Here is a 24,075-nt window from a genome sequence, read left to right as displayed (position 1 = left end):
ACATACGCTTCAGGTTACATACACTTCAGGTTAGAGACTCTGCTAACCCAGAAATAGTACCTCGGATTAAGAACTTTGCTTCAGGATGAGAACAGAAATCGTGCTCCGGCGGCACGGCAGCAGCAGGAGGCCCCATTAGCTAAAGTGGTGCCTCAGGTTAAGAACGGACCTCCGGAAATAATTACTTAACCCGAGATACCACTGTACTAGAATGTGACTAAATGAATTAATCTTCTTTCAAACCCACTTGTAAAATCAAGTTTCTATAGTACAATTAATGTTGTTATTCACTTCCCCCACACTCAAATAGAGAATTACAGCTTAAACCAATTTTTCAGTCTTTCAGGAAGAAGAAAAATGTTTTACTGTCCAGGGGATAAATAAACATGTGTACTTACATCATTATAATACCCTCCATCGGGCTGAATTGCCCGCATATCCCGTTGGTCTCTTTGCCATACTCTGTTCTGGAAAGATGAAAAAACATTTTCATTAATACTCTTGGTTAAAACATGCTAGCTCGCTTGTACCATATGAGAAGCAATGTTTGCCTATCTGCGCCTGCAGGGTAGTGCTATTTTTGGAAAAGGAAAGCAGCGTGTTTCATTTTCTAAAAGGAACAGGCAATTTCCTTCTTCAAATCAGTGCAAATCAGTTCAAGAACTTGAACTCAATGTCCCAAAGTAAAAAAAAGTATCCCTTCCTTTTCAAATTTGCTACTAAAATGCATCAGTTCAAATCAGGCCACAAGATAAACAAAATCCCACATCGCACTCAGAATGGGAAACACTCTCCAGGCAATAGTGGACTTTGGGCTTTAAAAATTCAGTGGCGCCCTGTGAGACACCAAAATTTGGCGCCCCCACCTCTAGTGTTCCATTGTTTGTCATTGTTGCAGCACCTCCTGTGGTGCCCTGTCAGCTTGGTGCCCAGTGTGAGCAAACTAGTCATGCTCCCCTAAATCCACTTCTGTTCTGGGGCAGGAGTAGCTAACCTGTGACACACAATATATATGTTGGATTCCAACTCCCAAGGCCAACCACCAAGGTCAAGGATGATGGAAGCTGTAATCTGGCAACATCTGAAGGCTCACAGGTTAAGACACCTGTGCTCTAAAGAGATCAGACCAGTTAAAGCTTAGTGCTTGAGTCTTAAACGTTCATTAGTGAGGGCAGGAAAGTAACCTCTCACTAGCAGGAAAAGTAAACAACAGTTCTAAGTGTTACCGTTTCCCTAGGTTTCACATACCTGAAATGAAAGATGAACTGGTGTTTCTATTAGTCTTCTGAGGGCTGACAATAAGTATAATTTTTGCCCTCTTTCTAGGGCATTTTTGGTGTGAAATGTTTAAGTGCATAGTGAGAAATGGTTCAGACTTGGGAACAGAATCCCTCCTTTTCCATAGCTACTCTCAACATTTTAAGCTATTTTTCACAAAATATTTGGCAAAATGTCTACTAACTAGAAATTCATGCTTAGTAATTCTTTGTTTATTTTGTCTTTTAAGGGAAAATATTTTGTAACAATTGCAGGTACAACAGGATCTGAACCTACCTCCAAATACTTGATTACAGAAGGATTATAGTCTATAGTTTTTCGGTTCACAGCTTTTCTCATACGTTTTCCATCAAAAGTGAGCTGCTGCATTGCCTGTTGCTGAGCAAAATCAGGTCTCTTATAGAACAGTTGTCGAGGAGCCTGGTGTTGAAACCTTGGCATATGGAAAAACCGCGGCGGTGATCCAATCTCTGTAGCCATGGTGTCTTTTGCTTTGGAAGATCTAAAATAAAGCAATTAAAAATGAAGGTTTCAGCTAGGAATGCCAAGATATAAGAAATCTGAATAGTACTAGAATTTCTAACATAAACAAGGCAGCTTTTTAACATGTGCAACATTAGCCCATCATTAATAGGAAATTTAAAACTTATGAAAAAAATATTTCATCCATCCATCATCATCAATCCACCCTTCACCTTAGGCCCCAGAGCTGTTACAACAACTAAAACGCAAAAGTAAAAACAGTTAAAACAACTTACAATCACAGAAATAAGGTGGGACCTAAAAATATACATATCAGCTATCCAAAGTCTGGGTAAAGAGGTGTGTCTTCAGCATTTGCAAATGCTATATAAAGAAGATGCCAGACACATCCATGCAGGGAGGGAGTTCCGCAACTTAGGGGTTGCTATAGAGAATGTCCTCTCCCACTCTTATCCCCCAGCTTCTGAGAGTGGTGGAACAATCAATAGGGCCTCCTATTGTACAACTAATGTAAAATGCAATACTGAAAACAGGATATGGCTTCCCAGAATAGGTTTGTACTCCCTTGTGAGTCAATTAAAACGATTAGTAACTGATCTCACACACCACAGAAGCAAAGTAACACAGTAATTACCTTGTAGGTGGCAATGCACAAGTTACTAATACTATATTAAATAAGTATTTAGCTACAACCAAAGACAAATATTGACTTCGATTTTTGAGAAGGACAACGTATGAATTTTCTTACACTCCACTTGTAAAGTGAAAGCTCATTTATTGTTTGTTAAACAATTGTCAGTGTTAAATTAAGGCTATTTTTTCTAATTTAAAATGTTTCTGTTGGAGGCAGGCAGGCAGGCAAATACACCATCACTACAAGCTCCTGGGTTCAGCTATGATGTCACCTTCCCCATCACAGCAGCACTAGCTGCACTTTAAGAGAGAACTCAGGGGATGAGGCTGCAGGCAAAGGTCCCATTATACACCTACTTCTGAACAGCTCCAAGCAGTCCCTTCTACAGCTCCCTTCCAAATTAACATATTCTACGTGTGGCAGGATTTTTTATTTTTAAACAAAAACATTTTCATTCTGCTCGGTATTCCTGTTTTCTAATGTCTTTTCTCCCCCACTCAAACTCATTTCTCTTGGATTAACTTATTTTTTATGCTTATTACACTGTAAGGCTTTTAACAGAACTGTGGATGTTATAAGCCACTTCAAGGACTTCAGTGAAGAACTGGAATACAAATTTAAATCAATAAAAATACATATGAAAAATGGTTTCATCAGTCTGGCCTTTTATCTTTCTCCTAAGAAAATACAGGACGTTATCTAGCCCAGTCGTGGGAAACCTCAGGCTTCAGAGCCAAATGCAGCTCTTTGGCCTCTCTCTCTGGCCTTTGAGCTCTCCCAAGGCCACCCGCCTCACTGGCGCCGTATCACATCTAAGTGTTGTTGCATGGCTGGAACATGTCCTCGTACTCTGATACAGTGGTACCTTGGGTTAAGAATTTAATTCGTTCTGGAGATCCGTTCTTAACCTGAAACTGTTCTTAACCTGAGGTACCACTCTAGCTAATGGGGCCTTCCGCTGCCGCCGTGCAATTTCTGTTCTCATCCTGAAGCAAAGTTCTTAACCCGAGGTAATATTTCTGGGTTAGCAGAGTCTGTGACCTGAAGCGTCTGTAACCCGAGGTACCACTGTAATGCCTCTTGGAAGATAGAGGTAGCAAACGATGGTATTAGATCCTATGACACACTGTATCTGGAAGAGGACTGAGGAGGAAGGAGCCAGCTACAACTGCCTGGTCAGAGTGCTTGAATCCTATAAGGGCTGCATCTAGTGACTCGTACATACCAGTTCAGCTCCTTCCCCTTCCCTTACAGCGCGGTAAGTAAAGCAGCTGCTAGTAAAGGTTGTCAGGACACACTTAACTTTCCCCCTGTCTCATAGTCTGGCACAGGAATGCATCCATGCTGCCTAATCTGTATATATAAAGGCCATATGGGGACAATGACACCCTCTTTAGAACCACCAACAAAATCAAAATGGCATTTCTCTAGAATATTTTGTGACAGCCACCTTTATTTTACCTTCAGGGAGCAAATGTAAGGTGTATGTTTGAAAGAAAACTGGTAAGAAAAAATAAGTAAGAAAACTAAACTTCTGGGTCACCCCAATAATATCAATAGCAAGCCATTTCTAAACAAAAGGGTCTAGACTACTTTTGCAACCAAACTATAAAAAATGATGATTCCAGTTATTTAGTACGTACAAGTATCATTTCCCATCTTTGTTCTAAACAGCTTATAATTACAGAATTTACAAGATTCAAGAAACAGGCTAGAGTGAAATAATTTTGCAGTTATTATGTATATGAAACCGTTTAACCATCTGTTGCAATACAACAGTGTTAAAATGCTTAACTTCCAAATTAGTCATCTGCTGTATTTCTGCTTGAAAATTCAGGTGTCAAATTTCAACAACTTTGATGTCATGTAAAAGACCTGCAAGAGGCTACTTGTTTAGCTAAAATATAGCTTACATAGATTAAGAAGCCAGTGGGCATACCAAAGGCCTTGTCTGGGTTCAAGCTTTACCTTCATCATGGAAGATAATTGTCAGATGCTCTTGTGGTTGCTCGAGAGTAACCAGGCAGGACTCCGACCTGTCTTTTACAGGCTTTATTTTGGTGCAAACTATTTACAGTGAAGAGCGTCATAAGTTCATGTCTCGCTCAATTGCTAGCAGAATCCAGGAGCGATCTTTTTTTCACCTCCCCCAACATATAAGTTTCATCACCCCGCGCCTTTTCCGCCCCTCCCTGCGCCTCAAACTACTGTGCATGACCGGGGATGGCAGGGGTGTGCTTCCCTCTCCGGCTTGCTCAGGCACAGTGTTAAGGCTCTCTCTAGCATCCTCTGCCTCTTGCACCTCTTCTCCACGGGAGGTTGGGCTTTCCTCCTCCACGGAAGAGGAACTGCTTCACAAGATTTTCGGGGGCTCCCTGTAACACAACTCCTCCTCCCTCTATCTCTCGCCTCTGAGCTGATGGCAGTTCCCTGACAATAATCTTCCCCAGTTTCCAATCTGTAGCAAAGAAACAAGTGTCCTGCTCAGAGCTGTTGTGAATGTGTCAATAGAGATTACAGAGTATGTTATAAAATTAAAAGTTTTATATAAATGATGAACACTAAGTACCAGTAGTACTATCTTCCTATAAATATTATGTTGTTCTTTATAAACTGAGATTTCATTTAGTTTGTTCAGTTTATAAATGATAAAAAGTGCACTGTGTTAGGAACATAGGAAACTCCTTATAGCAGTGGTAGCCAAACTTGGCCCTCCAGCTGTTTTGGGACTACAATTCCAATCATCCCTGACCACTGGTCCTGTTAGCTAGGGATGATGGGAGTTGTAGTCCAAAAACAGCTGGAGGGCCAAGTTTGGCCACCACTGCCTTATAGTGTTTTCCATTGTAGATATGTTGCATAAATATCACACCAGGAGGTTACAGCTTGTGGTTACTTCAAACACAGGATAAGCATAAGCCTCGGTTCAGATGACATGCTAAGCCATGATGGAGCTTGTTCCTCCGCATTCTGGCAGTGAAGGGACTCCCTCTACCACCAATGTCTGGCATGCCAAGGTACCTCATGGCTTAGTCCTCCCTCGGTTTGAGGGCCAGCGCGTGATGGCACCTTCACCCAATGGTACATTGCCAGTGAAACCTCAGGAACAGTGGTAGTTTCACCTCTGATATACCACCGGGTGAAGGCACCATCACACTCTGGCCCTCAAATTGGTCCTGGGTGATGTATCAATATGTCACCCAGGCCAACCACATACATACTTCCTAGGGACCATTTCTTTACAAAAATTAATCATTCATTCATTCATTATGCTATGGATTTATTTCGTTTTTTGCAACAATACTTTTTTATACAAGTCTTTGTCAATGGAAAATGTAGTAGTGACAAATTTTCTTCTGCACAACACTGTTGTGATTGCAAGCTGAAAGTGCCAACACACAAGTAAAAAAAAAAGTCTTTTTTGTAAAAGATTTTTTTGTAGATTTTTGAAAACTTTGTTAGGCAATCTGGTTTTTTGGGGGAAGAAACACCTTATGTATTTGCTTTATATATATCATTTACTTTTTATAAAATAACAAATTATTATTATTTGCATTCATTTTTGGTGGTAGAGTATCCAAAGGGATGGAGCAATGTGTACAAGCTGCTCACACAGACTTTACATCTCAATGAAGCTGGAAACCATGTAACACTAGTATTAGAACTGGCTTTCTACAGCCTACAAACTCAGTACAGAAATGATTGTTAAACAGCCTTACATAACATTACCTGCATTAAGTGCAGACCAACCAATCACACTCATCTGAAACAAAGAATTAAGCAGAGGTGACTAGTGATCTCCTCTTTCACTACTCAGGTTACTGCTACTTAGTTTTTCCTTCTCTACCACCAAAGTTCCCACATAAAATTGTGTGTAATGTAAAAAATCCTAAAGAGATTTTTCTATTTCAAGCAATGTCTGATATAGGAAAATTGGGCAGTTTCAAAGTTTTAAATAACTTTTTCAGATGACTAGCTTTAAGAGTCAAATATGAAGATGAAGTAGTTTTTTTAAGTATGTTGAAATTAGTATAATAAGTTTCCTGTGCCTTATTTCCCCCCCAAACTGTAATCAATATAAGGAAGTACCGTATTTACTCAAATCTAATGCTCACCTTTTTTGGCCAAATAACGTTGCAAAAATTAAAGTGTGCATTAGATTCAATGGCACATTTACATTCACCAGCAAATACTTCTTTGGTTGCAAGGTTCTGAAAATTGAGGTGCGCATTAGATTTGATGGTGCATTAAAGTAACTATGGTATATATAGTGGAATCTCAGTTCTTGAACGTCTCCATCGATGAACAATTCAGAACCTGAACATCAACAACCCGGAAGTGAATGTTTTCGTTGAACGGCTTCCAATGCATGTTTATCCATTTTTTCAATGGATTTTGCTGACCACCCCTTGATCATCGGTTTTCGAATGTTTTGGAAGTCGAACAGTTCCACTGTACTACAGAGTTTCCATTCTGGGGAATATTTATAACTGTTACAGTAAAAATAATTTCCAACTAAAGTTTTGGATTTGTTTAAATATAAATTTCAAATAAGATTGTGCATTTTCAGTTAAAATATTTTTGGCAAATTGATTTTTTTGATATATTTATATAGCACATAAAATCAGACTTTCTTTTTAGTTATGCTTACTAAATATATGAATAGGTAATTAACAAAATTATTATACCATGTACTGTATAAATAAGCTAACTCAGACTCTAATATATTTAGAACACCAGAAAATTTTCCAAAAAACCAGTGTTACCAACATCAATTCTGGAATTGCATCAGCAAGGGCACAAAAACACCTGTGTGAAAGGTGCATACAGTCATACCTAGGGTTGAAGTTGCTTCAGGTTGAGCGCTTTCGGGTTGTGCTCCGCGGCGACCCAGAAGTAATGGAACGCGTTACTTCCAGGTTTCGCCGCTCGCACATGCACAGACGGTCAAAATGATGTCACGTGCATGCGCGGAAGCGGCGAATCGCAACCCGCGCAGTCACAGATTGCGTTCGCTTCAGGATGCGAATGGGGCTCCAGAACAGAACGAATATAGCACAGTATGTTTTCCTTTTAAGATGCTTTGTTGGCTCTTAGAGAACCAGAAATAAGTAAATTCAAAAATGAGAAGAAAGGAGGTGCTTGGACCTCACATTTGTAGCGCCAAATAGATAGTAAGATTATAGCAAAAGTACACAGAATTGTTCCTTTGAATCATGGAATCATAAAATTGTAGAGCTAGAAGAAATCCCGAGGGTCATCTAGTCCAACCCCTGCAATGCAGGAATTTCAGCTACAACATTCGTGGCAGACGGTCATCCAACCACTGCTTAAAAACATTCAAGGAAAGAAAGTCCACCACCTCCCAAGGGAATCTGTTCCACTGTGAAACTGCTCTTACTGTCACAAAGCTCTTTCTGATGTTTAGACAGAATCTTTCTTGTAACTTGAATCCATTAGCTCGAGTACAAGCTTGCTCCATCTTCCATGAGATACCCCTATAGATATTTGAAGGTGGCTATCATGTCTCCTCTTAGGCTCCTCCTTTTCAGGTTCCTTGGAACTCCCTCAGCTCTCACTCATAAGGCTTGGTTTCCAAACCCCGAGTCATCTTGGTTACCCTCTTCTACAAACGTTCTAGCTTGCCAATATACTACTTAAATTTTGGTGCCCAGAACTGGACACAGTATTCCAGGTGTGAGAATAGAGTGATCTATTACTTCCCTTGTCCTGGACATTATATTTCTGTTGGTAAGCCTAGAATAGCATTTGCTTTTTTCTGCTGCATCGCACTATTGACACATGTTAAGTTTGTTGTCTACTAAGACCCCTAGATCCTTTTCACATGTGCTACTGGTAAGCCATGTGCCCATCTGATATTTGTGTTATCTGATTATTCCTACCTAACTTTAGAACCTTACATTGGCCCCTAGTGAATTTCATTCTGTTAGTCTGGGCCCGGTTCTCCAATTTGATAAGGTGATCCTGAATCCTGATTCTGTCTTCTGTGGCATTAGCTATGCTTCCTAGTTTGGTGTCATCTGCAAATTTGACAAGTATCCTCTCAATTCCTTTGTCCAAATAGTTTATAAAGACACTGAACAATGACCTTAGGACACTAATTTGCCTCTGGACACTTATACAAGCCATGGTTCTAGCATCCTGCTATAAATGAATATTGATGGATTATAACGAATATTACTAGTAAAAACATTGCAGATTCGAATAGATTCTCTGCAACAGATTACCGTATTTTTCGCTCTATAGGACACACTTTTTCCCCTTCAAAAATGAAAGGGAAATGTGTGTGCGTCCTATGGAGCGAAGACGCCATAGCCCCGCAACCCTCTCCCGGCTGGAGAGGTGACGCGCGGCTATGGCAGGAGCCTCTATAGCCGCGCGTCACCGCTCTAGCCCAGAGAGCGTGCGTGGGGCTAAAGAAGCACCCTGCAACCCTCTCCCGGCTGGAGAGGTGACGCGCAGCTATGGCAGGAGCCTAAAGAAGCCATAGCCCCGCGACCCTCTCCTGGCTGGAGAGGTGACGCGCGGCTATGGCAGGAGCCTCTATAGCCGCGTGTCACCTCCCCAGCCGGGGGAGCGCGCGCGGGGCTAAAGAAGCCATAGCCCCGCGACCCTCTCCCGGCTAGAGAGGTGACGCGCGGCTATGGCATGAGCCTCTCCGCTGCGCCTTTCCGCTGCTCCCTGACCTGCTCTTTGGGGCTGGTGGTGGGCTCCCCCCCGCCAGCCCAAAAGAGCAGGTCGAAAGGAACCTGAAGCCTGGAGAGCAAGAGGGGTCAGTGCACACCGACCCCTCTCGCTCTCCAGGCTTCCAAGGTAGCCGCCTGAACGCACCTTAAACGGCACCTTGTTTTAGAGCGGGAAAACAAGAGGGGGAAAGTTCTCCCCCTCTCTGCGCAGCACCTCCTGCAGCTTCGCTGAAGGGGCGCTGGGCAGAGAGGGGGAGAATTTTTTTTTCTTGTTCTCCCCCCTCTAAAACAAGGTGCGTCCTATTGTGCGAAAAATACGGTAATCAGTAATTCGATTGCACATAAGCTAGTCCACCGATGAATATTATGTTTCACATTTCCTGCTTGAGAGAAGTCCCATTTTAGGGGTTAAGTGTGGGATGTTGTACCACTGAAATCTGACTTTAAGTGTACATGGCATAGTTTAACACACCTGGTATCTGCACCTGAGCAAGTTCAACATATTTCTAAATCCTAGCACTTGTTGCTTAGGCTGCAATCTTAACCCTACTTACCTGAGAGTAAACCCCATTAAATTCAATAGGACTTACTTCTGAATAGGTATGATTAGGGTTGTGCTGCTAGTCAGGATACCCGCGTATTAATATCTATTCTTCATGTGCAATCACTTTCTTTAAATAGAAATAGACCTGAATTTTATGCAGACAAATGTCCGAAGTGAAATATCCCATTTTATTCTTCAATGAACTGTTCTGCAGACAATTTGAATTTTGTCATTTTCTTATTATAAACCCTGCATGTCTTAAGAACAATGTATGTGCCCTCATATAACCTCTCCAGAGTGCAGAAGGTAACTTAATTATGAAGCTCTCCAAAATATTTGTAGAACGAGGTGGAAGATAATGAATCCCATCTAACTTCAGAAAGCCAGGCATTTCCCCCAGACACTAACTGTTTACAATTAGAAGCAAACTGGTTTTAAATCTCTACAGACTGCAACTCCCAGGGCTTCTTTCTTACTCTGGAGCAGGCTCCTTGAAGACTGCTAGAAAGCCAGCTTTTTTGCAAAGCCATAATTCAAGTAACTGGCCCTATTGAGAGAAATTTGTTGTAATGTGTTTTTATTTAAAACGTTTAGATCCTGGAATTTAATATAAGTATCAATTACTACATGCCCAAGTCAAACTACAGATGGGCATACTGATTTACATGGCTAGCTACTGTGGCCCAATTACATTTTTCCTATTCCACACAACAACTATATTATTCACTAAATCTATATCCAACTTTTCCTCCAAGAATATCAAGGCAGGGTAGATGGTTTCTATAGTTTCATGTTATCCTCACAACAACTCTGTGAGGTAGATTGGTCTTCAGTTATAGTGACTGGTCTAGAATGCTTTATGGCTTAGCAGGGATTGGAAACTGGATCTTCTCAAACCTAGTACAACAATCACCTCACTCCACAGTGTCTCAATACACTGTTGAAGACAACTACTTAAGAAGTCACACCAAATCTTATTTTCAGGGAAATGATGAAACTGTGAGACATATTTCAAAACTGTAATATGCATCTGCTAAATTTGATTCCTCATCTAATTAGTTGGGCCTTTCTAATTTTTTTTGCTAAGATTATAGTCTTAAAGACATTGTTCTTATAATAAATTAATTCTGCAATTAATTGGATCTTCAAGTAATTCTATTTAAAATAAACAATGACTCTGATCTCCTGTGTGCCTTGAGGTGACCCACAAGACCACAACAGAAAATAGAGAAAAAAGTTAGACATCTTCCGGACCATACAATGGTATACCCTGAATCACCCTCAACTCCTTCTGCATTCTGATGCAGGATGGGGTGAAGAGTGGAGCAAACCATTGGTAAGGGACTTCCAAACAGAAGACATATTGAAATCAGTCAGGAACAGCAGCACTCCAACTGGCAAAGTTCTCAGTAACAGAGCATGTGGCAACCTAAATGGCCTCGGCCCAGTATACCTGAAGGAGCATCTCCACCCCCATCCCTTAGTCTGGACACTGAGGTTCTCCTTTGAGGGTCTTCCGCTAGCTCCCTCACTGCGAGAAGCGAAGTTACAGGGAACCAGGCAGAGGGCCTTCTCGGTAGTGGTACCCTCCCGGTGGAATGCCCTCCCTTCAGATGTCAAGGAGATAAAGAATTACACAACTTAAATAAACAATATTCCTTTTTTTTAAAGACTTACACAACTTTTAGAAGACACCTGAAGGCATTCCTGTATCAGGGTTTTATTTGATGATGTTGCTTTTATGATGTTTTTAGATATTCTGTAAATATTATTATTATTAGTTTGAGTAAATATATGCATGGTTTTTTCCTCCATAAAGCAGAGAGGAACTGTCTGTGAGGCAAACCAGCAGGTTAGATCCAGTTCTGGACACAGGAAGGGTGCTCCCATCATCCACTGACTGAAGAAGGGGTGGGTAAGAACTTTTTGCCAATTCCCCATTCAAATATATTCAAGAGGGTTGGAGATCCCTCTGGAACAGTTGAAAGGGCACTGAAGGCGGGAAAGGAGAACTATCAAAAATCACTTCTCCCATTACGAAAATCTCTGTGGGACCAAAATTCCTTCCATTCATAGAAAGCAAGCCTCTGTGAGCAGAAAGTCACTACTGGGTTTGCCTGGCATTGTCAGAATATTTCAGTAAAGTGAAGGCATAACTTAATGAGCAGCAGACTTGTAATTTAAAAAAATTATAGAGCAAGTTTGATTCAAGTGGATAGTATTGATACTCCTGCTTTTTTTTTTTACATATGGATAACTAAAGAGAACATGCAATGTGATGGTATTCATCATAGTTTTAAGATAATATAAATTTAAATACAACGTTTAAGTGCAGAAATAATGTAGTTTCAAATATGCAGTGATATAGTATAAAGGTACATAAAATACCAGTACACAACAATTGTTTTATACAAGTCTCAATGGCAGTCAAAAAGAGTCCATATTATATAAAATCAGAATAAAGAATAAAGAATCAAATAGGGCCAAAAAGCTTGTTTGACAAAGTGAATATTTCAACATGTCAAAATTTAAATGTGCAATCCTAACCCCCAGATACACCAGGTGGGAGAGATTGGGATAAGACATAACTCTCCACTTGCTGACTGCACACTTTGGCCAGTGCACATTACTTACTCTGGCATATCTACTAACTCTGGCAAAGGGAGAGCCCTATTGAGGCAAAATAAGCTAGCAGAATTAAAGGACAAAATAGTGTATGTTAAGGGTGCGGATGGATATCTTGAACAGAGAGATAAAAAAGTTACATGGTGCCCTAATTTCATTCATTCATTTGTCCCATGCACAGAATTTGCTTTAATTTATACCACCAAAAATGCAACTGTAATTACTAGAGGCAAGGAAAGGTCAGAAAATGAAGGTTTATACTGGACACCCAAACTCTGGCTGTGCCACCATGGCCAGCAGCAGTTAGGGTGCAATTCAACTTACATAATATATACATCAGCGTGTCTGTTTCCTGGAAATCCTTACATATATGCCTAGTTAGGATTGCTCAGTAAGTGTACCAACTATGCATTCTCTGGGCATTCCACTCCCCATTGGATTTGTTTGCAGAACAACTGAAAACTGTTCATGCAATTAATACAAATTAGCTTTATATCCGAATTTCAGGAATAAAAATAAAAGCTCAAAATTAAGAAGTCAAACTAATTCCTTTTGCAGAATTATGTAACATGGAATTTAATACATGACTATTTCACAGGGTATCATATTTACATTTTTGAGATGTTAGCTACTATTTCAACTAACAGATTAAACTATTCCATTTGAAGTGTAAGCTATGTATGATTAATAAGCATTAGAAATAAAATCTTCAGCATTTTATTGGTTTATTAATATTCTATTTTAAGATGAACAAAACTATGTCTTACCAGCAAAAATGTAATGTTTGTCTCAAACATTGTTGTGTGAAATGTTTCAGTGGTGCAGGAAGGTAGGATGTAAGTTTTAAAGTAAACTTACATCCTAACTTCTTGCACCACTGAAACATTTCACACAACTGAAACATTCTGTAGTACTAAGTTTCAGTTAATTCTAAAGTAGATAGCTGCTTTCTGAGAACATGTGAAATTTACTTTAATACTGAATATATTAGAAACTAGAAAGTTACAGGCTTTATAACAAATGTTTATATACAAACTTTTATAACAAATGCATGTATGTCAAGTAGTACATGGCAGGAATGTTGTCTGAGAATGATCCTACTCACACACTGGCCCTACTCACACAGTGAGTATTTTTTGAAAATTGTGGAATCATGACTTCTTGATAAAATAAATTAGCAAGTACTTATTCAACGTAAGAGTGTAACTGGTAAAAAATCTGATCCTAACCAATTTCTGGAACTTGCCTTGAATTTCTCAGTGCATATGCTGTTCTAACATTTAAAAAATGCAAAAGTATTAGTCTTTCCTAACATATTCATAAGATTCCTGCACAATGGAAATATATATCTAATATGTTTGCATTGTTAATACATCCTATCGGCTCTTAAACTAACAACTGACAGCAACAGCGCAATCCTATGCATGCTTATTCAAATTAGGTCCCATTGTAATCATTTGAGCTTCTGCCAAATAGTGCACTCAGGAACACAGCCTGACCTTGTTCTTACAGTTATAGGTGCTACTTGTTTTGCTTAAATCGAATGCTACTTGAAACCCTGCATGTTCGTACACCAAGAAGTTACACTCCCAAATAATTATATGAAGCATGTATTTATCATCTACCTAGCATACATTAAAGGTCTCTAAATGAAACCCTGCATGTTTGTACACCAAGAAGTTACACTCCAAAATAATTATATGAAGCTTGTATTTATCATCTACCTAGCATACGTTAAAGGTCCCTAAAGCGTCCTACACATCTAAAAGTGATTGGCCCTTACAACACCCATGTAAGGTGGCCTATCATAATCACACACACACACCCCTCCTTTGCAAACGAGATGAGGTTGGTAAGGCGGCGTTGATCTTAGGGACACCTAGCGAGTGAGTGGCTGAGGTGCGCTCTGAGTGGAAAGGATCCCAAAGCGCCGATCCCCCACACAGCTGCTACCCTGCACCCAAGGCACTCTTCAGCTACTCTTGTGGATCTTAGGGCGAGGCCGAAATTACTTATTGCGCCCGAAACAGCAGGGCAGATGGATGGTCGGCTTTCCCCTACCGGGCTTCGACTGAAGACTTTGCGGCTCTTTTGAAACTTTCGCTCCTAACCCCACGCCGGCCTCTCTCCCGCTCTCCTCACAACGTCCTCCTCCTACCCCGGCTTTCAGCCACAGGCCCCCTCCGCCGCCAATAGCGTAACAGCGGCACCTCTCGCGGCCTAAAGATGGCGGAAGCCGCGGCGGTCTTCCGGGTCGCCGGGGTTCCTTCCCTCCCGCACCCCTGCCTCCCCACCGCCAATCGCCTCAAGGAGAAAAACTCACAAAGCAGCCGCTCACAGAGCCCCGTACGCGGGGCCCAAAAACCTAGAGCTCGTCTATCCCGGAAGCTGCTGCCTCACGAGCCGTCGCCACCATCCGCCATCTTCCCCACCAGCGACCGGAGGCGGTGCACATGAACGACGTCATCGCGCGCGCGCGTGTGAGGGGCCAGCCAAAGGGAGGGAGGAGAGCAAAGGCGCTGAGCATGCGCGTGCCTCTTCTGAATAAGTGACGACATCTTCTTGAGACGGATTTCCGGCTGCTGTGGCGGAAAGGAAAGGGCTTACCATGGAAAGCAGGCCGGGGAGACGGAGCGGCAGCTGAAACCCTTATTAGACTTCCCAAAAGGTCTCCAAATAGTGGTGATTCTTTGACTTTTAGAAGGATTATGTCTGTGCTGATTATAGTCCAGAAGTGGAATGAGAAAAGGAGGGTTCCAGCCCCAGCCAGCATGGACAGTGGCCAGGGATGGTGGAAGTTGGAGCCCAATGACACCTGACCGACCACAGGCCCCCCCTCCCTTGATGTCCTGGCAGGAAAAACCAAGATTGGGGGGTGCAGAGAGAAGAGAGAAAGCAAACATAAAGCGGTTTTTAAAGAGGAGAGGGTTGTATGGTGCAATAAAAAAAGCCCGCAAAGTAGTTTACGAAGAATGAATTAATGCGTTATCTCAATCATCACAAGAAATCAAGATAATACCTCAATGGTTTTCTATCATCTCTAATGCAGTCAGTAGACTTAGGCAAGCCTAATAATTCCATAGGTTTGGGATGTAAAAATACAAGATGGGAAGGAAGGCCAATTTGCACAATTTTCTGCAGCGGATAAAAACTAGGGGGTTAAGGATCCAATCCTAACCATAACAGGTAAAAAGGTAAAGGTAACCCTAACAAAACAGCTTAAAGGGCCATAGGTAGCCAGTGCAAATGGAGGTGAAGTATCAAGACCACACTGCTCATGGAAACTTGGTGTGTATTGCCAATGGAGTGAGACAGGGTGGTGCAAGGTTGCCACATCCTAAGTCTCTTTGTATCCCTTATATATGCTCCAGTAACGAGCACAAATCTACACCAGCCCTTGGTTTGTATTCTATTGCAGTCAAAGTAAAACTACGCAATCCCTGCTTTCCATGGCAGTAAAAAGATGTGCTTCCTACTCTGTCAGTTGGTAATAGCTTCTGCACAAGACAATTTAAAAGCCTCAGCTTGGTATGGCTGGGAACTAATGCAGAGCTTTCCAAACTTTTCATGTTGGTGACAAACTTTTTATACAAGCATCATTTCGTGACACAGTAATTCAGTTTTACTAGCAAACCGGAGGTTAAACTAACCCCTTATAAGAGATACGGAAACATACATAAATTTAATAATGAAATGTATAGGGACACACCTACACGCTGCAGCTGGCACACTAATGTGTCACAACACACAATTTGGAAAGGGAACTAAGGGAAAAGGAAGCATCTCCAAAAGGGCAAAAGAATCTGGCCACTAGAAGTGTGGTATAAAGTAGCTCTCATTCCCCAAATTTACTTTAATATTTGCATTGGAATAGCCCAGAGGGTTTATTCCCCCCCCCCAACTTTTACTAAAAGATGTGGAAAAGGTAGAATCCAAGAAGTTTAGGATTTTATGTTTACAAATCATTATGCAGAACAATTGGGCAGCCCCCCCCCCAAAAAAAACCCCACAACCTTAAATATTTCAGGCACAAGATAAAAAGCTTATGGAAGATGTTATGACTGGTGGTATTGCATGAATAGTTTTCAAGCAAGATTCAACGGGGGGTGGGGGATTCAATGTGATTCTCAGTGGATTGAGATCAGACCAAATTTTACAAGGTTTTACATCTTTTTTAAAAAAATCTTGACACTCCAATCTTGACACTCCTTGACAAATTAAATGCTAGGTTTTTGGTACAAAAACAAGTGGTTTCATATATAAGCTTTTCCAGTGTAATCATTCCACTGCTGCAGCTTGTGAGTGATGATTATTGGTTACTGTCTAGCAGAAAGAAAAATCTAATCAAGATGTATCAGATTGCTTCAACTTGTTTGCTTCTGTACACACTGATATTTTTTACTAAATGCTGAGGTTATGACTCCTGACTTTCACCTGTTTTATTCACTTGGTCAGGTTTGAGTAAAGAGACTAGTTCAGCAAACCTTTAACAGCTTATTGCTGTATTTTAATGTTTTAATGCTTGTAGGCTACTGTTATTGGGTGGCATATAAATGCTGTTAATAAATAAAAGTAATGAATAAATAAAATAACATTAGAAGTGATTCTGCAGGTGGAGGGAATGGAGTAAGCCGATTCATTCCTCAGTCACTGTTGCCAGCTGGATGAGGGACATCTTATCATTTATGACAGCTGACTGACATAGTGTAACATGCAATTTCTGTAGCATTAGTGCATTTCTGCCTAAGTGTAGGGCATGGATCATGTTTCTACCTTTATGAGCCCCATGGTTCTGCCAGCAGTTTCCTTTCACACTACAAAACTAAGAAGTGCTACTTATGGTAGCTCATTCACCCAGTTTGACATTTCCAGTCACACTTCCCAAAACACAAAAGTATTATTTTTTTCTCTCTCCGACATACATACATTGTATGTGCAATTATTGTTTATAGCAACGTACGTATACAATAAATAACTTTACATCAATTTACCAACATACAGCAAAAATATTATATGCAGTTTAATAATCCAACAAATTCCTTAAGCTCCTTGTGTTCATCCACCCCTTGCAGAGTATTTCCTCAAGACAACAGGACTTTTGTATAAACAATGAGTGAATGAGAACATTCACAAATCACAGACCCCTCATTAGAAATACTATACTTTAATTCACAAACAATTGTACAAAATTATTGTTGAAAAGAAAAACTCAGGCTTTTGATCAAAAAACCACACAAATTTATCTATCCTGATTCTACTATTACAATTCTCAAAATATAATAGGAAAAGTTTCTCCTATTTTGGGCCACGTATGTTCATTCTGTCTGCCCCATAAACATTTTGTATATTCCCAGGAGGAAGACAAAGTTTGGAAACAAATATTAAACTAATCAAGGCAAACTTTTCAGAGTTCTGTGGCTCATGCCACATTAGTCTTGCCAACTCATTCAACAAGTCCAAAGAGCTAAGAAACCCTTTTTAAAAGCATGTCATCACCCTACATCAGCTTCTCTTTTCTATTGAGCGATAGTCAGAACTGGTCCAAAGATGTATAGAAACAAATGAACATTCTTAGATTTCTCTTTTTCCATGTTCAGAGTTTGGAGGGTCTGGTTCTTCCTTCTAATACTGAAAACTTCGCTTGGTCTGAATGTCATCAAGAATCTGCTGCAACTCTTCATCTTCAAACCGACCCTCTAAGCTGAAAGACAGGAGCAAGCAATGGTTAAGTTTCTCTCTCTCTTTTTTTTTAAGGGTTGATGCTCAAGCTTTCCTGAAAGGGAAAAACTATGAATAATGTATTAAGTTGCATGGTGAGGGGGAGTGTTAAGAGCACAGGGCTCATATCTGATTTGATTATGGTCTGGAGGATTGTCTCGGTGTAGCCAATGGCAGGTAAGATTTCTGCAAATGTGGGTTGTACTTTTGGGCATTATCCTACAAAGGTAAAGCTATAAATTACATTTAAAAAAGAAATAAGAACAAAACATAGTAGCAGCAATTATTTAAAAAAGATAACGAGTTTTTAAAAGACAGTTGAGCTAAATAGGCAGCAGGCCACTTCTTCAAGCATCAGGGCTTCAAGAGATGCTTGATCATGGTCAAAATAATAGGCAGTCAATTGAAAATATATTGACCAGTTAACTGGCTGGTATGCTAACCTTAAATCCAACTGTAGAACCATTACACTGACTTTTTAGTTGTTCATGCTTTACAAACCCTTTGGAACATGCAGTGGCGTAGCGTGGGGGGTGCCAGGGGGGCCGGCCGCACCGGGCGCAACATCTGGGGGGGCGCAAGTCCAGAGGGAAGGGACAAGTTCCTTCCTCCGCCGGGCTCCCCGCCGCCGCCGCCAGCCTTGCGCCCTAGCGCGCGCGCCCGCCGCCGCCGCTGCGGCTGCGCTCCACTCACTGCTCGCAGGAGGAGCAGCCGCTGCAGCAGCGCCGACGCCGCCACCAACGCCTGGCCGGGCACGGGCAGCCTCCACACCCCCCCCTGCCGCCGCCGCCATCCCCTCGGCCCAGCCACAGGCGACGGCTGCTTCTGCCGACTGGGAGGGAGGAGCCAAACCCTCCGAGAGGAAGCCGGCGGGCGGGCGAGGGTCTCCCGGCGGAAGGGGGCGCCGCTGGCTCCGGCTCTCAGTGCAAGCCTCAGCCGCGGGGGGGCGGGGGCGGCGGGCGAGGACGGAGCACGGCTGGAAGCCCCCGGACCAGGCTGGGGGGAGGAGAGGCGCTCGCCAAGCCCGGATCTGGAGCGCCTTGGAGCGCCCAAGGAGAGGAGAGGGCGGGGAGGCGCCCGAGGGGAGGGGGCTTCGGCTGCCTCGGCCCGCTGGGGCTCCGCAAATAATAAATTTAATAAATTCCTGCTGAGCCTTAAGGGGGGGTCCTTGGTTCCTTCACTCGCCCCCAGCCCCAATGGCGTAGCGTGGGGGGGTGCAGGGGGGCCGGCCGCAACATCTGGGGGGGCGCGCTCACATTCGAATGCTAAAATCCAGGGGTTAGGGGGCGCAAATTACTTGCCTTGCCCCGGGTGCTGACAACCCACGCTACGCCACTGGGAACATGAAGTGAATCCTTTCACTTGGGGTGACTCACCTGGGAATTAAAGCTTTGGCCTCCTCAGCTGTCTCAGGACATAAATTAGCTAAACACGCCAATTCAAATTTATGGAGCTTCTTCTGGAGTAACAAACTGCAGGAACAAATAAAATAAACTATGTATGTAAAAAATGGAATACAGAAGAGAAGAGAAGTTGCAGAAAAAACAGTACAGCTACTCAAAAAGGATTAAGGATTTATTTTTATCAGGCATAGGCAAACTTGGCCCTCCAGATGTTTTGGGACTACAACTCCTGTCATTCCTGATCACTGGTCCTGTTAGCTAGGGATGATGGGAGTTGTAGTCCCAAAACATCTGGAGGGCCAGGTTTGCCTATGCCTGGTATATATAGTCTATGAAAAGATCACACAAAAATATCACAAAAATACTAAAAGTATCACAAAAATACTAAAAGTAAATACATGGCTTTATATTGTAACATGCTTCAAAGAAAAAGTAACAGTAGCTTACTATTTACTCCACCAAAATTAGTATTCCTAGATAGATCACTTTAACTGAAAGTTACTTCTTTAACAAATCTGGTTAGGATTTCAGAAGGATGGCATTCCCATCAACAAGAGGGAACCCACTAGATTTCCAAATGTTTCTGTCAATTCACACTGCTTTTAATAAATGTAAGTAAGTACCAACTCTACATCTATTTAGGTAGCAATTCTGTTCCCACATACCTTTGAGTAAGCCCCACTGAACTCAATGGGACTTACTTCTGAGGAAATATACAGAATTACATGGTTATTGTTCCAAAAGGCAAAGAAGAAACTGCTTGGACAAGTATCAACCCATTGCCTATAACAACTTTGAAACATAGGGTTTATCTGAGTGCTTTGACATAAAATAATAATTTATTTGAAAAATTATTTACCTGCGGACACTAGCAATAGTCTCCCGGTTTTTGAAGCGGCTGAAGCGAGCAGTATAATTCAAGGTTTTCATGAATACTTCTGAGAGCTCCTGCTCATCTTCTGCACTCTCATTCTGCTGTTTCCGATGTTCAAGAAGCATGTGCACTTCTGAATTTAGAAGGGTTTCGGCAGTCTCAAATTCTATATGCAAAGATGGGTGAGGAAGAAACTGATAGTTCAAAAGGCACAGAGAAACACACCACCACTGGTAACACTTAAGCCGGGGTACACATATGGTGGTAGCACTTCAGGTGGTGGGTAGAGAATACTATTTTTGAATGATCTGACACATAAAACCGACGCACTCAATTGAGAAAACATATGAAAGAAAGATTCTAGATGAATCCTCTCTTTGCTGTACCTGTGGGAGCATTCAAACATGTGATTGAAGTGGTACCATTTATTCTACTACCCCATATTAAGATCCAGTTATACACAGATTATACCTCTTGATGTAAAAACAATAATAATTATCTGGCCCATCCTGCCAAATTTACAAAAAGGAGATCATTCTCCAGCTCAATTATTTGTCACATGCTTCTCCAGAATACTTCAACACACATGTAAATGTGAAAATATTTCCAAAGTACTAGCACATATAAAACTTGAATCTTAAAAAAGGGCATCAGATTGCTTTGGAACACAGAAGGCATCCTATGCTACTTTGAAAGACAAAAAGCAAACAAAACAAACAAACATACTGTTTTGTTGCTTGCTCAAGGCAGCTGTTCTGAGAGTGTGAACTATAAACCAACAATCAAAGTAACTGCATGGCATGGACCCCAGAAACAGAGCCATATATTTATCTACAGTTTATATAACAATTGTATATGCAGCATACAACAGAATACTAAACAGCCTCCCATCCAGGGAAGGGCCAGAGATGCTCAACTTCAAAACTGCTGCACCACTTGCCTCGGATAACGGAGAGAAGACTCACATTAAACGCACATTCGCACCGTGCATTTAAAACCAGTATGGTGCCACGTTAAGCAGACAGGGCTTCCCGCAAACAATTCTGGGAGCTGTAGTTTTTCTAAGGGCGCCGAGACCCTTATTCCCCCCCCCCCATCCAGAGCCAGCATTTTCAGAGTTCCCTGTGAAGAACTGTTGGTTAAAATCACTCCGAAACCGTAGCTCCATGAGGCGAAATAGGGGTGTCTCCTAACCAGTCTAATTACCCTTAACAAACCACAGCTCCCCGAATTATTTGGCGGCGGGGAACCATTATTATTATTATTAAAGCGGTACCATGTCGCTTTCAACGTGAGGCTAGCGATACACGAGCGCTTTTTACAGCCGAGAATGAGGAATGTTGCTCCCCTCCAGGCAAGGCTCCTGCTGCCTCTTTGCTCCCTCACAAGCCGAGGTCTCCTCCGGGACAAGGCCGGGAGCACCTCGCGTCTCCTGCGCCCCCCGAGGGCCCAGCCGCTCACCCTTGGGAAATAAGAGCTGAGAAGCATCCTCCTCTACATCCACAGCATCGGCGCCTCCGGCCGCCATCGCCTCAGCCAGCCCCGGAAACCCGAAGCGCTCGGCCGGCCGGAAAAGGAAGGAAGGAGGCCTGAGCAGGTGCCCGCGACGCCCTCTGGCGGGGAAAGAGCCGGCCCGGATGCCGCCTCGGCTTGTGCTGAAGGAAAGAGAAAGGGGGAAAAGTGTGTCGAGCTATATTGAACATGGCGAGTTCTCTCTCCGGAGCAGCTTCGCGGAGGAGAGCGATAGGGTCGCAAGGCCTCAAAGCGCCCGCTCCCACCGTTGCCCTGGACCCCCTTACTCCGAAGTAAATGCCATCACGTTCAGAACGGCTTACTCCCCAGCAAGTGTGTTCAGGATTGCGAAGCGTGAATCCAGTGGGGTTTACACGGTTCCCGCGATTGTTAGCAAGATCCTGTCAGTAAATGATTCTAGACCCGACAGACAACGCCCGATCGCCCGCAATCATAATTTTTTAAAATTGTATATATTTAGTGCTCCTCACAAGGGAAGCAGGTTTCTAGGCCAGGAAGCAACGCAGAGCTGAAACCCCGCTGAAGCGTCTGGAGTACCCAAAGTCTGCAGGCTAGGAAATGGGGCAGCCCCCCAAAAGGCGCTTAAAACCGCGACGGGTAATAAGCAGCCCTCGAGGTATCGGACTGCACTCCCCTCAAGCGCAGCCGCCATGGCCGATAGTCAGGGGTTAGAGTCCTGGAAAATTGTGTGCTCAAAACTACCCTCCTCAAAACTACCTAGCTGGCAGGGAGCCGGTTCGTAAACGGGATGTTGGGTTAGATGCAACAGTGTGACCCACGTTCAGAACCCGCAGGTAGGCCAGGAGGATGGCAAGAGGGAGAATGTGGCATTGGAAGGGTCCCTGTTTGTTGTGGGTCCCCCCTGTCTGCTTCAAGCTCACCTTCCTTCGTTTGCAACTGATTCGCTTAGGGCGCATACGGGCGAAGGGGTTCTCCCCTCAATACTTCTAGGCCAGCAAGCAGAGCTGCGTGAACCACAGGCCCTGGTGCATCCAAGTGACAGTCAAGACCCAAACATTGCCCTAACCAATTGTTTCTCTCTCCTTCTCTAACTACGCCACTGGAACTGAGCAGTACCACTACTGCTAAAGTGACGACAGAAAAGGGAAAGCCCTGCCCTAACCCCACTACCTTTTGCAGCGAAGGCACTCATTAGACATCAAATATTGATCTGCAATTTCCATGCTGTCCAGGTGAAAAATGGACAAGTGGCAAACACATTTCACTCTCTACATTACCCATTGATAAGAGGGGGAAAAAACCCAAGTGAGCATGCACCTCATTGAGCAGAAACTTATTCACTTTGTTAATATAATCCTAAGGAGTTTAACTCACAATTCCCTCTGAATGGGAGTGGAAGGAGTCACTAATAGGTAAAAAGGTAAAGGACCTCTGGACAGTTAAGTCCAGTCAAAGGCAACAATAGGTAGGGTTGCCAGGACTCTCCAAAAGTTGAGCTTTTTTAAAAAAACACGAAAGCACCTATTTGCCTGAGATCCAGTACAAAGTGCCAAGTGCCGCCTTTTGGTAATTCCCCCCCAGATGTCAATTCTTCCATTTAAATCCCGCTCCTAACTAATCATATCTGCTGAGAAGTGCCACTGATTTCATTGGGGCTTACTCCCAGGTAAGTGGGGTTAGGATTGCAGCCTTTGAGCAAGTGTGCACCTGTAATAACATTGAGTTCAGGAAAGCATGATGCATTACAATTTCCAAGAGTATGCATATTTATATGATTACTTAAACAAGCAAAGGGTCGGGAAGTAATTCTGACAATCCTAAACATTTTTACTCAGAAGTAACTCCCAATGTGTTCAGTGGGACTCAATCCTTAGGATGTTTAGGTTTGCATTATGAGTACTGTACCCTATTGTTCCAGCCCTACTTGGAAATAAGCCCACTTTAAAAACCAGTGGAACTAACTTCTGAGTAAACATATATAGAATAGGTCTGTTGGTCAAATGTGCATTAAAATAGTATCATCAATAGCCCTGTGCACTGGATATTGTGTCTCATGCACACAATGTGCTCGAGAGGTTTAAATTCAGCTATCAATTGATACAAGCCAGAATTCACATTTTATTTCTGTGAATTCACAAATGTTCTCTCTGTTATCCAAGAGTCACACATAAATGAGGAGTCTTTCTGCAATAGCCATGACCACCCCAGCAATAACCAGGCTCAAATTCTACATGGTAACTCTGAGGCATTGAAGCCAATGGGTCATTCCCATTGTGAACAATAGATATTAGATAATACTGTATTTTGTCTCTTGC

The 24,075-nt window shown here is 42.4% G+C and overlaps 2 protein-coding genes across 4 annotated transcripts in view; both read right to left on the bottom strand.

Annotated features, from left to right (window-relative positions):
* The window catches only part of WDR33 (WD repeat domain 33), a 52,815-nt gene extending 38,031 nt beyond the window's left edge, over positions 1-14,784 (bottom strand). For 2 of the 3 annotated variants that reach the window (XR_014565044.1, XM_083741678.1), the window contains exons 1-3: positions 14,595-14,752; positions 1,555-1,780; positions 399-467 (exon numbers count right to left, since the gene is read on the bottom strand). Coding sequence is in view for 2 of the 3 variants with exons in the window: in XM_083741678.1 (XP_083597804.1) it covers positions 399-467; positions 1,555-1,758 (273 nt within the window). In the remaining variant the exon portion in view is untranslated. Of the gene's footprint in view, positions 1-398; positions 468-1,554; positions 1,781-14,594 lie in introns of all 3 variants that reach the window. The other variant, XM_083741679.1, reaches the window with a different exon arrangement.
* A 2,635-nt stretch (positions 14,785-17,419) lies between these two features.
* POLR2D (RNA polymerase II subunit D) lies at positions 17,420-22,213 on the bottom strand. The gene is made up of 4 exons (XM_083741745.1): positions 21,728-22,213; positions 20,252-20,432; positions 19,366-19,461; positions 17,420-17,972 (listed from the first exon to the last, which is right to left on the bottom strand). The coding sequence occupies exons 1-4, from the start codon at positions 21,792-21,794 to the stop codon at positions 17,894-17,896; spliced, it is 423 nt and encodes a 140-aa protein (XP_083597871.1). The 5' UTR covers positions 21,795-22,213; the 3' UTR covers positions 17,420-17,893.
* Positions 22,214-24,075: the final 1,862 nt, after the last annotated feature.

Source organism: Podarcis gaigeae (genome assembly GCF_964106915.1).
Source record: "Podarcis gaigeae genome assembly, chromosome: 5".
Classification (NCBI taxonomy): Eukaryota; Metazoa; Chordata; class Lepidosauria; order Squamata; family Lacertidae; genus Podarcis; species Podarcis gaigeae.
Note: the sequence above shows the minus strand (reverse complement) of the source record. Positions and strands in the feature narration are given on the sequence as shown.